Here is a 13,761-nt window from a genome sequence, read left to right on the forward strand (position 1 = left end):
ATCGCTTCTCTGGGCCCCTCCTCTTCGTCTGAAACCACAGGGACCTCCAAGTAGCCAACCATTCCAATTCTGGTTCACACTCTCAGACTCGCGTCTGTCCAAGGCTTTTTGCACTATCCTGCCCTGACCACCCGCAGATTGGAGGAACAACTCCTTATCTTCTGTCTGGGCACTCTCCAGCCAAATGGCATTAATATTGATTTCTCTGCTTTCTGTTAAATTTGCTCACCTTTTCTTTCCCCTCCCCCTTTTTCCACCTCCCCTCCCTTTCCCCTTATCCACCCATCCATCCCTCCTCCCCCTCATTGCTGCTGTCCCCTCCCTTTCCTCATTGACCTATCATCTGGTGTCTTTGCCACCCCCCCACACCCTTTTGTTTGGATGCCTGATGGCATTCTCTCATAGCTTGATGAAAGGCTCAAGCCTGAAAAGTTGGTTACGTATTTTACCCTTTGCTACACAAAGGACACTGTTTGACCTGCTGAGCTTCTCCAGCATTTTGTGTTATTTTGAATAAGTTCTGGGTTGATTTGATACCACAACCCTGCTTTCCTGCCATAAGCCAATTTTTCTTAATTTCCTCAATACTCAATAATTTACTGATCTCTTCTTAAATATGATCTGCAACGAATCATACACATCTTTCTGGATGCAAAATTCCAAAAACTAGATGAAAACACTTCTCATCTCAGTCCTTTTGCATTGTCACCACTGGCTCCAGCCAATAGATCACCCACTGTTTAATCCATCATGAGTCCAACTTAAAATATTTTTTCAGACAGCTGGAAGGATCAAAACTGTGCAGAACTCCAAGACAAATGAAGAATTGCTGGAAGAATTCAATGGGTCAGACAGCATCCATGAATAGATTCATAGAACACTACTACACAGAAAATAGGACAATCGGCCCTTCTAGTCTGTGCCGATACATCATTCCACTAGTCCTACTGACCTGCACCCATTCCATAATCCTCCAGACCTCTCTCATCTATGTATCTATTCAATTTATTCTTAAAATTTAAAAGTGTGCCCACAGTTACCCACGTCAAATGGCAGTTCATTCCACATTCCCACCACTCTCTGAGTAAAAAGTTTCCCCTAATATTCCCCCTAAATCTTTCCCCTTTCACCCTTAAGCCATGTCCTCTTTTATCTTGATTTTGGTTTGTCCTTCCAAAATGCAACACGTCACACTGGTCTACATTAAATTCCATCTGCCATTCCCTGGCCCATTTTTCCAGTTGGTCCAGATCCTTAAGCTTTAAAAGACTTCCTTGCTGTCCACAACACTCCAATCTTAGTGCAATCAGTAAACTCTGATCCAATTTACCACATTTTCATCCAGATCATTGCTATAGACAACAAACAACAATGATCTCAGCACTGATCCCTGAGGCACACGACTAATCACAGGCTTCCAGTATGAGAAGCAATCATCCACTACCACTCTCTGTCTTCTCCCACTTAGCCAATTTTGAATCCAGTTTGAAACCTCTCCATGGATACCTAGTGTCTGAACCTTCTGAACTGATAGAAATGTTTGGTCAACATTTTGAGTCAGGACCCTTTATCGAGTCTTTATTAAACTCAAAGGCTTACATTTCTGATGCTCAGAAGAATAGTAGTCAATCTTGCATATAAAGATGCATAGAGTATATATAAAAAATGATCTTAGACACTGACAATGGGGCATGTTTAAAGGGCTGGTTGCTGAGCATAGGAATGGGATAAAATAAAAATAATTCTTTAGTCAGAAGTTTGTGAATCCTTGGGATCCCCTTTCCAGACAGCTATGGATACTCAGTGCTGAAAGAATGAGTTTGATAAAAAAAAATCAAAAACAGAAGAAATCTGGAGTAGGGCAATAGACAGAGCCATAAGATAAAATTGGTGGGATTAACCTAAACAGTCCATAATGGCCCAGCACAGAACAATAAGTGAATGGGGACCCTCTGTTCCTTTATTTACAGTGATTTCATGATTCAATCCATCATTGAGCAGAAAGATAATTCTCATAGAATTTGCAAAAAAATTGCTGCATGCTGTTAGGTGGAGAGACCCCCCGGGAGTGCGTTTTGATGAATTGCAACAAGTTGATTTGCAGGTTTGCAATCAGGAAGGCAAATAGGATGTTGGCTTTCATTACTCCACTTAAGTGAAGAAAGGTTCTGTTGCACCTGCAGAGGGTACTAATGAGGCCGTAACTGGAGTACTGCTGTCTCCTTATTTGAGAAAGGATATATTAACTTTGGAGAAGAAATTGAGTAGGTTGGTAGTCCATTCATTAGAATTTGGAATGATGAGGGAAAATTTCAGAGAGACATATGCAATTATGAAAGGCATAGATAAGATAGAAGTAGGGAGGTGGTTGTCACTGGCAGGAGGTGAGAACCGGGGGCTTATCCTCAAGGTTCGGGAGAGTTGATTTAAGAGAGATGAAGAGGCACTGCTTCCCCAAGAGAGTAGTATATCTGTAGGTCTCTCTGATGACAAATGAAGCAGTGGAGGGTGCTTCATTTAATGTTTTTAATAACAAATTGATTTTTTTGAATGATGTGGCAATTAAGAGAAACTGCCAGGTTCTGAGGTAGGAACTGAGTCAACCATTGGGTTGAATGGCGGAACAGGCACAACAGGCCAGATGACTGATTGCTGCTCCTATTCCTAATGTTCATATGTTTTTCCATGGTGGAGTGGGTTGAAGGAAGGGAGAATGAAAATGGTGGCGCTGCCGGAACCGTTGTAATGCTGCTGGTGACTCGAGGCATGGAGCCTGCAAAGGCTGTGGGCTTCTGGAGAATGTTGTTGAGGGACTCACCCTGAGCTGCAGACTGCTGGAGATGGGCTCGAAACTGGCTGCAGGGATACCAGGCATCAGAACCAGATTGTTCTGATACATGTAATATGACACTGTTTTATTACATGACAATAAATTGAATCTTGAATCTTGACCTTCTGCTTATTCTTGAAGTACAGGAAATGAAGTCCAACAATCCCAAGAATGCATTTATCTCTGCCATCAGTCTAATATTCCACATATTCTAGTTTTTCCTTTGAAAGTAAATGATTATATTTGGTGCATCAATTTAAATTCAAATTCAGACATACAGCACGGTAACAGACTATTTTGGCCCACAAGTCCGTGCTGCCCAATTACATCCAATTAACCTAAAACCCTGGTATATTTTGAACGATGGGAGGAAACTGGACTCCCCAGGGAAAACTCATGTAGACATGGGGAGAACATACAAACTCCTTAAATATTGCCACACCAACTGTACCACCCTACGCTGGGGCACAGAGCAATTTCATTCTCCTGTCCCTTTGCCATTCTTTTTATTTTTTAAATTTTAACACTACTACACAGTAGAAGTCCCTTCTGGACCATGTAACTTGTGGTCCCCAATTACATCCAATTAACCTTCCAACCCTTTGTTTTTGGAGGATGGGACGAAATCTGAGCTCCTGGAGAAAAACCCACATCGGTCACCAGGAGCGTGTACAAACTCTTTATAGGCATAGCCATATGTGAAACCAGGTTGCTGGCAGTGTAATAGCATTGCTGTGCTAACTATGTAACCTTTTCTTCTTATGCACCCAAAATCTCCCCCCTCCCTCCCCCATATTCTATCACTTATCTACACATAACTTGCAATTTACAGCAACCATTAAGATGACCCACTCTAACATTTATGGAGGAAACGGGGTTGCAGGGTATTGAGGATTGGGAATTAAATGTCCAAGAATATCAGATGGACAGGCTGGAAGGTAAGGGAGGTGGGATAGTGCTCTTAGTTAAGGATGAGTCAGGGCAATTGTGGGAGATGATGTAAGATCTAAGGAGCAAAATGCTGAATCCAACTGAGATTAGGATTAGGAAAGGGAAAAAAAAAATTACTGATGGGAATAGTCTATAGGACACCCAATAATAACATTACAGTGGCACAGGCAATAAACCAAAAAACATTAGAAAGGCTTTGGAGGTAGTGGAGAGAAGGTCACCAGGATGATTGCAGAGATGAGGAGGTTAGCCTATGATGAGAGATTGAGGAGGTTAGCCTTCGAGGAGAGAATGAATTGTCTGGAACTGTACTTGATATAATTTAGAAGAATGAAGGGGAATCTTAGGAAAACCTATAAAATTATGAAAGGCATAAATAAGATAGAGGCATGTAAGTTTGCTCCCATTGGTAGGGGGAGACTAGAACTGGGGGACATAGCCACAAGATCTAGGGTAATAGATTTAGGACAGAGATGGGGAGGAACTGGTTTTCCCAGAGAGTGATGAATCTGTGGAATTCTCAGCCTAGTGAAGCAGTGGAGGTTAACTCAGTGAATATATTTAAGACTTGGTTGGATAGATTTTTACAAGTTATTGGTATTAATGATATGGGGAAATGACAAATAGGTGATGAGCCTATCATTGTATCAGCTACAATCATTGAATAGCAGATGGCCTACTGCTCCTATTTCTTATGTTCTTAGGAAATCTGAACACCCAGGTGAAATCCGTACAGTCATAGAGAAAACGTGCACATGGGCAGCACTGGAGGTGAGTATGAACCTCTATAAATTGTTCCACCATCCCAAAAAACACATCGGAATTTGGCTGACAGGCATGCAGATCAAAGCACAGGTTGTAGCACATACTCATTAAAAGAATAAGTTTCAGGAAAGTAATTCTAACTTTGCCAATTGTAGGTCACTTCACAAACAGAATTGCAAAATACATCTCATTTAAAATGCAAGAACTTTGCTGAAGCCAGACATTCCGGTAGCCGTGACTTTGGAAAAACATTGGAACTGCTTTGGAAAGAATTTCAAAAGCGGGTGCAAATGGAAAAGTCTGGGCTCAAGGGCTGATAGCACTCTTTCAAGGATTGGGTTTGGAGCCTTGGGAGGGGTTCTGGTTTTTATAAGCAGAGAGAGAAAAAACAGACAGGTGGTTTCTTTTGGTGGGGGGGGGGGGTTGGAGAGAGAGAGAAGTCAGTTCTGCCATAGCTTTTGAGGCTACAACATGGCAACCCGGCAGGCTTGTTGAAAATCCCATTTTGAAGATGGGTTGTAAGTTCTGAGTTCAGCCTGTTGAAAACCCTTATAGTCCTTATGAGGAAATGGCTGGCTAGAGTGTTTCTCCTGAAATAAAGGAAACAAGAGGAACTCAGTGGTGACCTGGAAGACGAGGTTATCATTTGGAAAACCCATGATGGGGCAAGTTTCTTCGGCAAGACACTGAAGTTACTGATTGGAGGAAATCAGTTTGTGTGTGTCCAACGAGCAACAAATATCTCTCTGAAACCAACAAGAACCTTCCTGAGTGGTAACCATTTACCTTTAAGCACCAGCGCCTGGTGAAAATTCATAAATGTTAAATTCTGTGCCAAGTATAAGAATTGCCTGATATCAGTGAACTTGGAGAAATGAGAAGTGAATGATTGGACTATTAAAGCAAAGAATTTTCCTGAATGTATACACATTACATACACGTGTGCTTAGAATTAGAAGGAGGTTGTTAGGTTAAGTCAAGTTAATAGTAATAAGTTAAAATTTAATCCTGTTTTTATGCTTAAAGGAAATTAAAAGCAACTTGGAGATGAACTTCCACACAACAATAAAGTGTTCACGCCAATGGAAATGATCCAAGAGGTATTTACCTAAAACTTCCCTCAGTAAGTGGATGGATGCACTCATTGGATATATAATTAAACAAGAAAATCTGCCGATACTTGGGTAGAGTGCAATGTGCAAAAATGCTGGAGAAACTCGACAGGTCATGCAATATCCATAGGAAGTAAAAGATAACCAATATTCCTTTGGATGCTGCATGACCTGCTGAGTTTCTCCAGCATTTTTGCACATTGCACTCATGGCATATATCCACAGATAATGGCAGAGGTAGTGGAAACTGAACATCAGATTTCTGATGGGCAGGTCAAGCTGACTGGGGTACATTTAAGTCATGGAAGCAGCACTGTATGGATTTCCTCAGTAAACCAACCCATTTCAGCAATCTCATACTTTCTAGGAGTGCTCATTATTGGTGAAGCAGCCACAAGTCCATCAATCTTAGCAACCAGTCAAGGCACAAATGTGTTCTGCAGTTTTTTGGGCCACTTCAGGAAGGTTATTGAGGCAAATGGCTCCTTGATCTGTCATGTAGCATTGGGATTGGATGCAGCTTTTTTGCTGGGAGCTAACTCTCCCACTTTTGGGACTGTTGGATGATGTTCAATCATCTTACCAGGACAGGTAAGGTTATATAATAAAGAGGAAATATAAAGCATGAAATGCTGGAGATAGCCAGCAGATCAGTCATCATGTGACCTTTCTCTGCTTTCTCTCCACTGCAATCACATCCTTCCTTCAGAGGGGTAACCAGAATTTTACACAATATTCCAAGCACAGCTTGAACAGTGGTTTGTAACTTTGAAACAGAAAGTTTCTAACATTTGTTAAGCCCAGTCTATGAAAGAAAGCATGTCATATGTCTTCTTCACTACCCTATCACCTTGAGTTGCCTCTTTCAGGGGACTTTGGCCTTGGACTGCAAAATCTCTCTGTTCTTCTACATTCCTTAGTGCCTTAACATCCATTTACTCTATATGTCTTCCCCCTGTTTAATTTCCAGAATGTATCATCCTGCATATATCACGATTAAATTCCATCTGCCAATGCTCCACTCAGCCTTCCATCTGATCATATCCTGTTGTAGCCTTAGGCAATCTTCTTCATTAACCAGCTAAGTGCAATCTGCTGGAAGGGCATAGTGAGCTGAGCAGTGTCAGTGGGAGAAAAAAAATGATTATAATTTTGAGCCAAAACCCTTTACCATGACTCAAAAAACTGTTTATAGAGTTTGGGTCGACATATCGACGATTCTTTAGTTGTTGCTGATGCTGCTTGACCCCTTGAGTTCCTCCGGCAGATTGTGTTTAACTTTGTATTCCAGCATCTGCAGTCTCCTGTGTGGATACAGTTCCTCGCTGCCAAAAGGGAAAACACAAAAGTGCTGGACAAACTCAGTAGGCCATGCAGCATTAATGGGAAGTAAAGGTAACCATTATGAGCAAATAGTACAGGCACCTGAATAAAAAAGGCAAGGAGAGGAGAAGAGGAAGGAAGGAGCAATGGGAGGATAACAGGTCACAAATGGATATGGGTGGGAGGATAGAAGAGAAAAAATACTGAGAAGAGATGGGGAGGGGTAGCTCTGAATGAAGAAGGAAAGGAAGGGTGTGGGAACTGAAGGAAAGGAGGCAGACTGATACAAAAAAAGGGAGGCTTGGGCGAGAAGTTTAACAGAAACTGGAGAAGTCGATGTATGATTTCAGCTGGTGAAAAAGTTATGTCACAGGAAAGGAAAGGAGTCACATGGATGTAGTCTTGTGGGGGGGGGGGTCATTGAAAGGGAAGGAAGCAAAGTTATTGAAGAGAGGTGCTGGAGACTACAGATGTTGGAATCTGAAGCAACAAACAATCTGCTGGAGGACAGAAAGTACCAAAAAAATGACACAATAAGTTAAAAGACTTTGCCTCATTTTCCTTGATGTATATACAAATATGAAACTAGGAATGTGAAAAGACCTTTCATGGTTTCTATAATTTTAATCGTGAATAAAATCAATTAAAATAAAAACAGAGATCTCGTTGTGAATCTTAGATTGGTAGGGAACCATATCACACAATTCAAGATGCAGTAATTCTGGGAGGGAAACACATTAGTGGTAATGGGACCAGTAAATGGTTAACCCTACTATGCCCAGTAAAGAATATAAATAAAAAATACCACACCTTAAATGTTAAAAATAAACTGTGCATGTAATACCACAAATATGAAAAATCCTTGGACTGCGTATTATTTATTGTGAATAAAGTCTATTTTGAATTAAAAAAAATCTACTGGAAGGTTGAGCAGCATCATTGGGAAAAAAAAAAACAAAGGTTGATGTTTTGGTCCAGTAGCTTTCATCAATTCTTGATACAGGGTACAGCCTGAAATATTGACCAATCCTTTTCTCCTACTGATGTTGCTTGATTTGCTGACTTTCTCAAGCAGAGTTTTTGATGGAAGCAGAGGACCTGTTATTCAGATTGGAATCTATAAAGGCAGAAGAGTGATGTGCAGGTTATGTGCAGAGGAGGCTAGAATGGGCATGATACACAAAGGTCAAGGTAGAGGAGAAGGAATTGCGTGCTTTGGATGCTGTGCCGGAGACTGCACACTGGACTGAACAGAGACGGTTGGTATTGAGCACAAGAGTCAGAATTGGACTGAGGATATATTTTAGCAAGGGAGATGCAAACTTTTCCAGGAAACACATGCCAAAAAATGTTTATTGGAATAGGACATGTCTTATTATTTGGATTATGCCACAAATGCATGTAACTTCTCTTTTTAACATTGTATCTTAACATATTCTGATCACCTCTGCAGTTTATTAAAGTGTTCAGTGCCATGATTCAAAGAGACTGCTCTGTGATACCACATAAGTCAAGAACAAATACATAAAACATGCTTGCAACTCATACAACTCCAGGCCCTGTTCACTGAGCTGCATCATAAATAATATATAATCAGTTATGGCTGTGAAATAATGACTTGCTAAGCATCATTCACTTTTAATAATACAGTATACTTAGTAATAGTGGACAAATTCAGTCATTTCTCAAATGTAATCATTTGAAAGTCCTGGAAGTTGAGTAACTGGGATGAAATGACAACTGATTATCAAAATAGTGTAACAGAGCTGGTAAGAACCCTATGTCTCAGAAACCACTAAATAATCTGTGAGACACTCAGTTACTGATTTCCACCTTCAACTTCTAAGGTTTGAGAATCCCACTGCTTAAATTCTGCCCCTTGTCTCCTCATTCCAGGAGAGACAAGAACACAAGGGAATTAACCTTATATTTGATGGTAACAGCAACCTTCTGGATCTGATGACCTTGTCAGAATTTGCTGATAAATGTGAGGACCTTGGCATCCTTGTTTTGTAATTTCTCCACAGCTGCTTTCCTTGCAGTCCTGCAGACCCCATGATCTCTAAATCTTGCCCTCTGTGGTTAGTCTCTCGGTTCTGTAATCGCCTTCCTCAAACTCAGTCCCTCTCACTCTTCCCAAGGACCTCCTGCCCACCTCTCTGATAAAGGGTGGAGCCCTGAAATCTTTCCACAGATGCTGCCTGACTTGCTGAGATTTTGGAGTTAAAAGTAAGAAAATCCGCCGATGCTGGGGTCAAGTGGATAATACAAAATTGCTGGGGAAACAGCAGGTCACGCAGCATCCATATGAAGTAAAAGGCAATCAAATGCAAATTGGAGGAACACGCCTTATGTTGTATCTTGGCACTCTCCAACCAGGTGGCATCAAAATCTAATCCACCAATTTTTTTTCACCCCTCCCCGTTTTTCTCTTTCACGACCTGTGTTTCCTTTTCTCCAGCTTTCACCCCTTCTCTTCCCTCTGCAGAGAGCTACCCTTTCGCCCAATCAGCTTCTTACCCTTCTACTCTCCTGTAATGCGCGTCGAAAGAACCAAAGACTTGTTGATCCAAACCAAGGCTTTTATTAACTAAAAGACTGGAGCATATCACAAGTAGGTCGACCAGTCCAGAATGACCTGGTCTGGCTCGGAGCAATCCTTTAAGACCTGCCAGTAGGTGGGGCTACACTCTCAGCCAATCACAGTCATCCTACACTACCATCTGTACATATGTACATATTCACATTGGTGATAGAATCTGTACTATCACATCTCCGACTGATATCTACCTCTTAACTATTAGCCTATACTCCTCCCCTTTCCCTTTCCTCCCTCCTCTCTTCTCCTCCTCCTCCTCCCCCCCCCTCCTCCTCACCATGTTTTTATTCAGCATCTACCTGTTTTTCCAGATCGCTGATGAAGGGCCCAGGCTCGCAATGTTGGTTAGCCTTTATTTCTTATAGATACTCCATGATCTGTTGATTTTTCCAGCACTTTGTACAACAGTGAGCTACTGCAGCATTTTCAGTTTTTGATTCAAGTTTCTCACATCTGCAACTGTATATTTGATTTTCATCAACGTATCTACTTTTGGACAGCTGCTCTGGCTGTTTGTCAACACTCTATGAAGTAACTTGGAATGATTTGTTATCAGGTAAAACTATATTGTTATGGTACAAGCTACCATAGGGGCCTTCTGTTTGTCTGGATTGTTTTTGCACCAATCGTTTCCCAAAGTTATTGCATCCGATGAAATGTCTATCCTTTATGAATCCAAGGCTATGGATATATCTAGCACTTGCTTAGTTGTATAAAGTTCTATAATTCAGACCATTTTCATTTACCCACACAACAAAATCCATCTTTAGAGAAACACAAACACCACAGGTGCTGGAATCTTGAGCAAACAATGAGCTGCTGGAAGGACTCAACAGGTTAGGCAGCATCTGTGGGGTGAGATGGTCAGTCAGCGTTTCAGGTCGGGACTTTTATTGAGAATAAAGTAATCTGTACCTTCACAAACAGTGTGCCAAACCAGCAGTTGAGGTTAGTTTGTATCAAACTTATATGAAATTGCAATGTAGGTTTTGATAGATGTATATAAAAGCATGACGGAGATCATTCAGGCGAATGGTCCCGGATTTGTTGCCAGAGTAGGGGAGACTAATACCAGATGAAAAGAGTTGAAAGTGAAAGGGGAAATATTTAAAAGCGACCTGAGGGATATGTTCTTCATTCGGAGGCTGGAGGGTATGTGGACTCGGCACAAAATCTATGAGTCCCATAAATACCTGTTAAATAGTCAAGTTTTGGTTTCTTCTGTACTTCTCTCCTACTGAATACATTAAAAAAATAAAATAATTTATGTTAGGTTAGTGTGGTAGTACACCACCGGCCTACTGCAGGGGGGAAACCTTTCTACCTGCAGAGTATGGGGAACAGGACAACGCCTGGCCGGCTGTCAATCAGCCAACCTGAATGGATCAAGCCCCACCCGATCGGGTGTCAATCACCCTCTGAGATATAAGTCTGAGCCGGCCCTCCGAAGACTCCCTCAGAGTTTACAGCAGTACAGCCTGCCCCGCTCTCTGGATGTCTTGGTCGATTAAAGCCTGTTGTACAGTCTCTTTGATTTTGTGTGTTTGCTTCTGTCTAACAATGCACCACAGTGAGGTGAAAATAAAACAAGGCTTTTACTTAAATGTCCAGTGGTTCCTGGGAGGGCTCTAGAGCCTCAGATTTCGAGGGAAATTGGCCAAACAGGTCAATTGGGCTGGCTCAGATATGCAGCTTGGTGGTCATCAATGAGTTGGAGCAAAGGGCCTGCTTCTATGCTCTTGTGCTTCATAGCTCTATGAGAGAAAGATGACTAAATATAAACCCATATACTTACATTCCCAAAATTCTGGAACAAAATGAGCTCTGTAAAAGGACTTCTCCATCATCTGAAAATATATTCCAGCCTATTCATTTTGATCTTATTCAGTTTTCGTGATCCTTTTGTTATTGCAATTTGTCAAGATGAAGGTGGTGGTGATTACAATGCAGCAATGTATTTACAGTATGGAAACAGGTCTATCTCAGTGATTCTGTTTCCATCTCTCAGACTCACTCCATCATCACGTTAGATTCCTCAGTCTCTTTGAATGTGTCAATTGATTTTTTTGGGAAATGTTGATATTAATGAATTCAAGGAATATGTGGATGGTGCAGGAAAGTAGGACTGAGGTAAAATCAGTATCTCATTGAATGCAGAATTAATTGGTTTGCTTAAACTTGCTTTTATTTCTTATGTCTATGTTGCATTCCAGGAAATATTCTAACCACTGGGCAGAGATATTCCTTTCCAATGATCATGCTTGATAGTTAGTTAATAGGTTAAGTTTATGCCTTTAAATTGTGGTCTCACCTTCTAATAGAAACCTCGTCTCAACCCATGCGATATCAAATCTTCAGTCACCTTAAACTTTCAGCCAAATGCTGGCAAATCTGTGGAATTCGTTGTTGTGGACGGATGTGGAGGCCAAGTAATTGGGTCATTTAAAACAAAGGCTGATAGGTTCTTGATCAGTAAAGGTATCAAAGATTATGCAGAGAAGACAGGAGAATAGGCTTCAGATAAAATATGTATCAGCGGAGTAGACTCGACGGCTGAGTTACTTCATTCTGCTCCTACATGTTATGATTTCACTTTTCTCCTCTGCAGCCAGGAATCCCACCAGGTCTCTTCAATCTTTCCTGATAGGCATAACTTACAGTTCTAGAAGTATCACAGAAAATATTTCATGCACCTCTAGGCTGCCACATTTCACAGCTTTAGAATCTGATTTTGCACCTATCTGATAAGCAGTGAGGAAATGTGTACATGCGCACTTTATTGTTCCCTTCCCTTTGCTGGAGTGTTTTATTCTGGCTGCCTATCTTCCACCTCTCACAACATTTAAGTAGCATCTAAATGGCCACTTAAATCACCAAGGAAGAGCAGGCTACAAACCAAGAATATGCAGGGAATAGAGGGGAATGTATCACGTGCAAGCAGAAGAGAATCATAGAACATAGAACATTATAGCGTAGTACAGGCCCTTCAGCCCATGATGTTATGCTGACTTATGTAAACCTACTCCACAACAATTTCATTTTTCCCTTTTCACCCATAACCTATTTTTCTTGCATCCATATCCCTTTCTAAGTCTTTTGAATGACCCTATTGGATCACCCTCCATCACCACCCAGCAATGCATTCCAGGCAGCCACCGCTCTTTGTGTATAAATACTTACTTCTGGAACCCCATCTAAACTTTTCTCCACTCATCTGAAACAGATGTCCACTGGTATTTGCTATTGTTGCCACAGGCTGGAAAAAGATTCTGGCTGTCCACCCTATCTAAGCTCCTCATAATCTTACATCCCCCAATAGGTGATCTCTCATCCTTCATTGCTCCAAAGAGAAATGCCCTAGCTCTGTCATATGGCATGTTCTCCAATCCAGACAACATCCTGGTAAATCTGCACCCTCTCCAAAGCATCCATATCCTTCTTGTACTGAGATGAACAGAACTGAATGTAATACTCCAAGCAAATTAGTTCATTTGATGTCATGTCAGGTGGAGACAATATGGGCCACAGGGCCTGTTCTTGGCCGTACTGTTCTATACTCTTAAGTGGATTTACTGGGATAAGTATAGATGGATACTTGATGGCCAACATGAAATAATGGGCTGAAGGGCCTGCTCCCATGCTCCATGACTTTTTGACTCTTGTCTTTCAGATGTAGGACTGAACAAACTGAAATATAACAGCAAAGGGAAATAAACAGACATTTTAAAAGAAAAAAAATAACTGCAGCTCCTGAGTGGAAATGAATTTTTTTTTCAGATCCCCATAGTTTTCAGTCTCCCACACATGCACACTCACTAGCATACACCAATCTCATGCCCACGAGAGAAATAAGGAGCTGGTGAAAGGACATAAGAGAAATGCACTGTACCCTCTGAATGCCTTCCTGGGAATCCTTCACCGAGGTTTCTGTCCCGTTATCTCTGTTGATCATCCTCCACATTTGGGCGTACATGTTGTCTCTCTCAAAAGGGTTCATTCCTTTCACTCGAACATGCTCATACACAGCCGACTCCATCACTGTGCCATAAGGAATGTCTGTTTGCTTGGAAAGATCCTGCAGGGACCTTTAGGATGCAAGAAAAGGCAGGATAAATAAATAATGGTAAATTGAATGGAAAATGGCCATCAATGTAATGTCAAGTGTCAATTAGCCATCCCTA

The 13,761-nt window shown here is 41.3% G+C and overlaps 1 protein-coding gene across 1 annotated transcript in view; it reads right to left on the minus strand.

The window, feature by feature from the left end:
• Positions 1–13,761, minus strand: part of grid2 (glutamate receptor, ionotropic, delta 2) — a 411,443-nt gene that overhangs the window by 88,074 nt on the left and 309,608 nt on the right. Inside the window, exon 12 of the mRNA XM_069923112.1 lies at positions 13,470–13,665. Within this exon, the coding sequence (XP_069779213.1) occupies positions 13,470–13,665 (196 nt within the window). The remainder of the gene's footprint in view (positions 1–13,469; positions 13,666–13,761) is intronic.

This window comes from Narcine bancroftii, chromosome 3 (assembly GCF_036971445.1).
Source record: "Narcine bancroftii isolate sNarBan1 chromosome 3, sNarBan1.hap1, whole genome shotgun sequence".
Lineage (NCBI taxonomy): Eukaryota > Metazoa > Chordata > Chondrichthyes > Torpediniformes > Narcinidae > Narcine > Narcine bancroftii.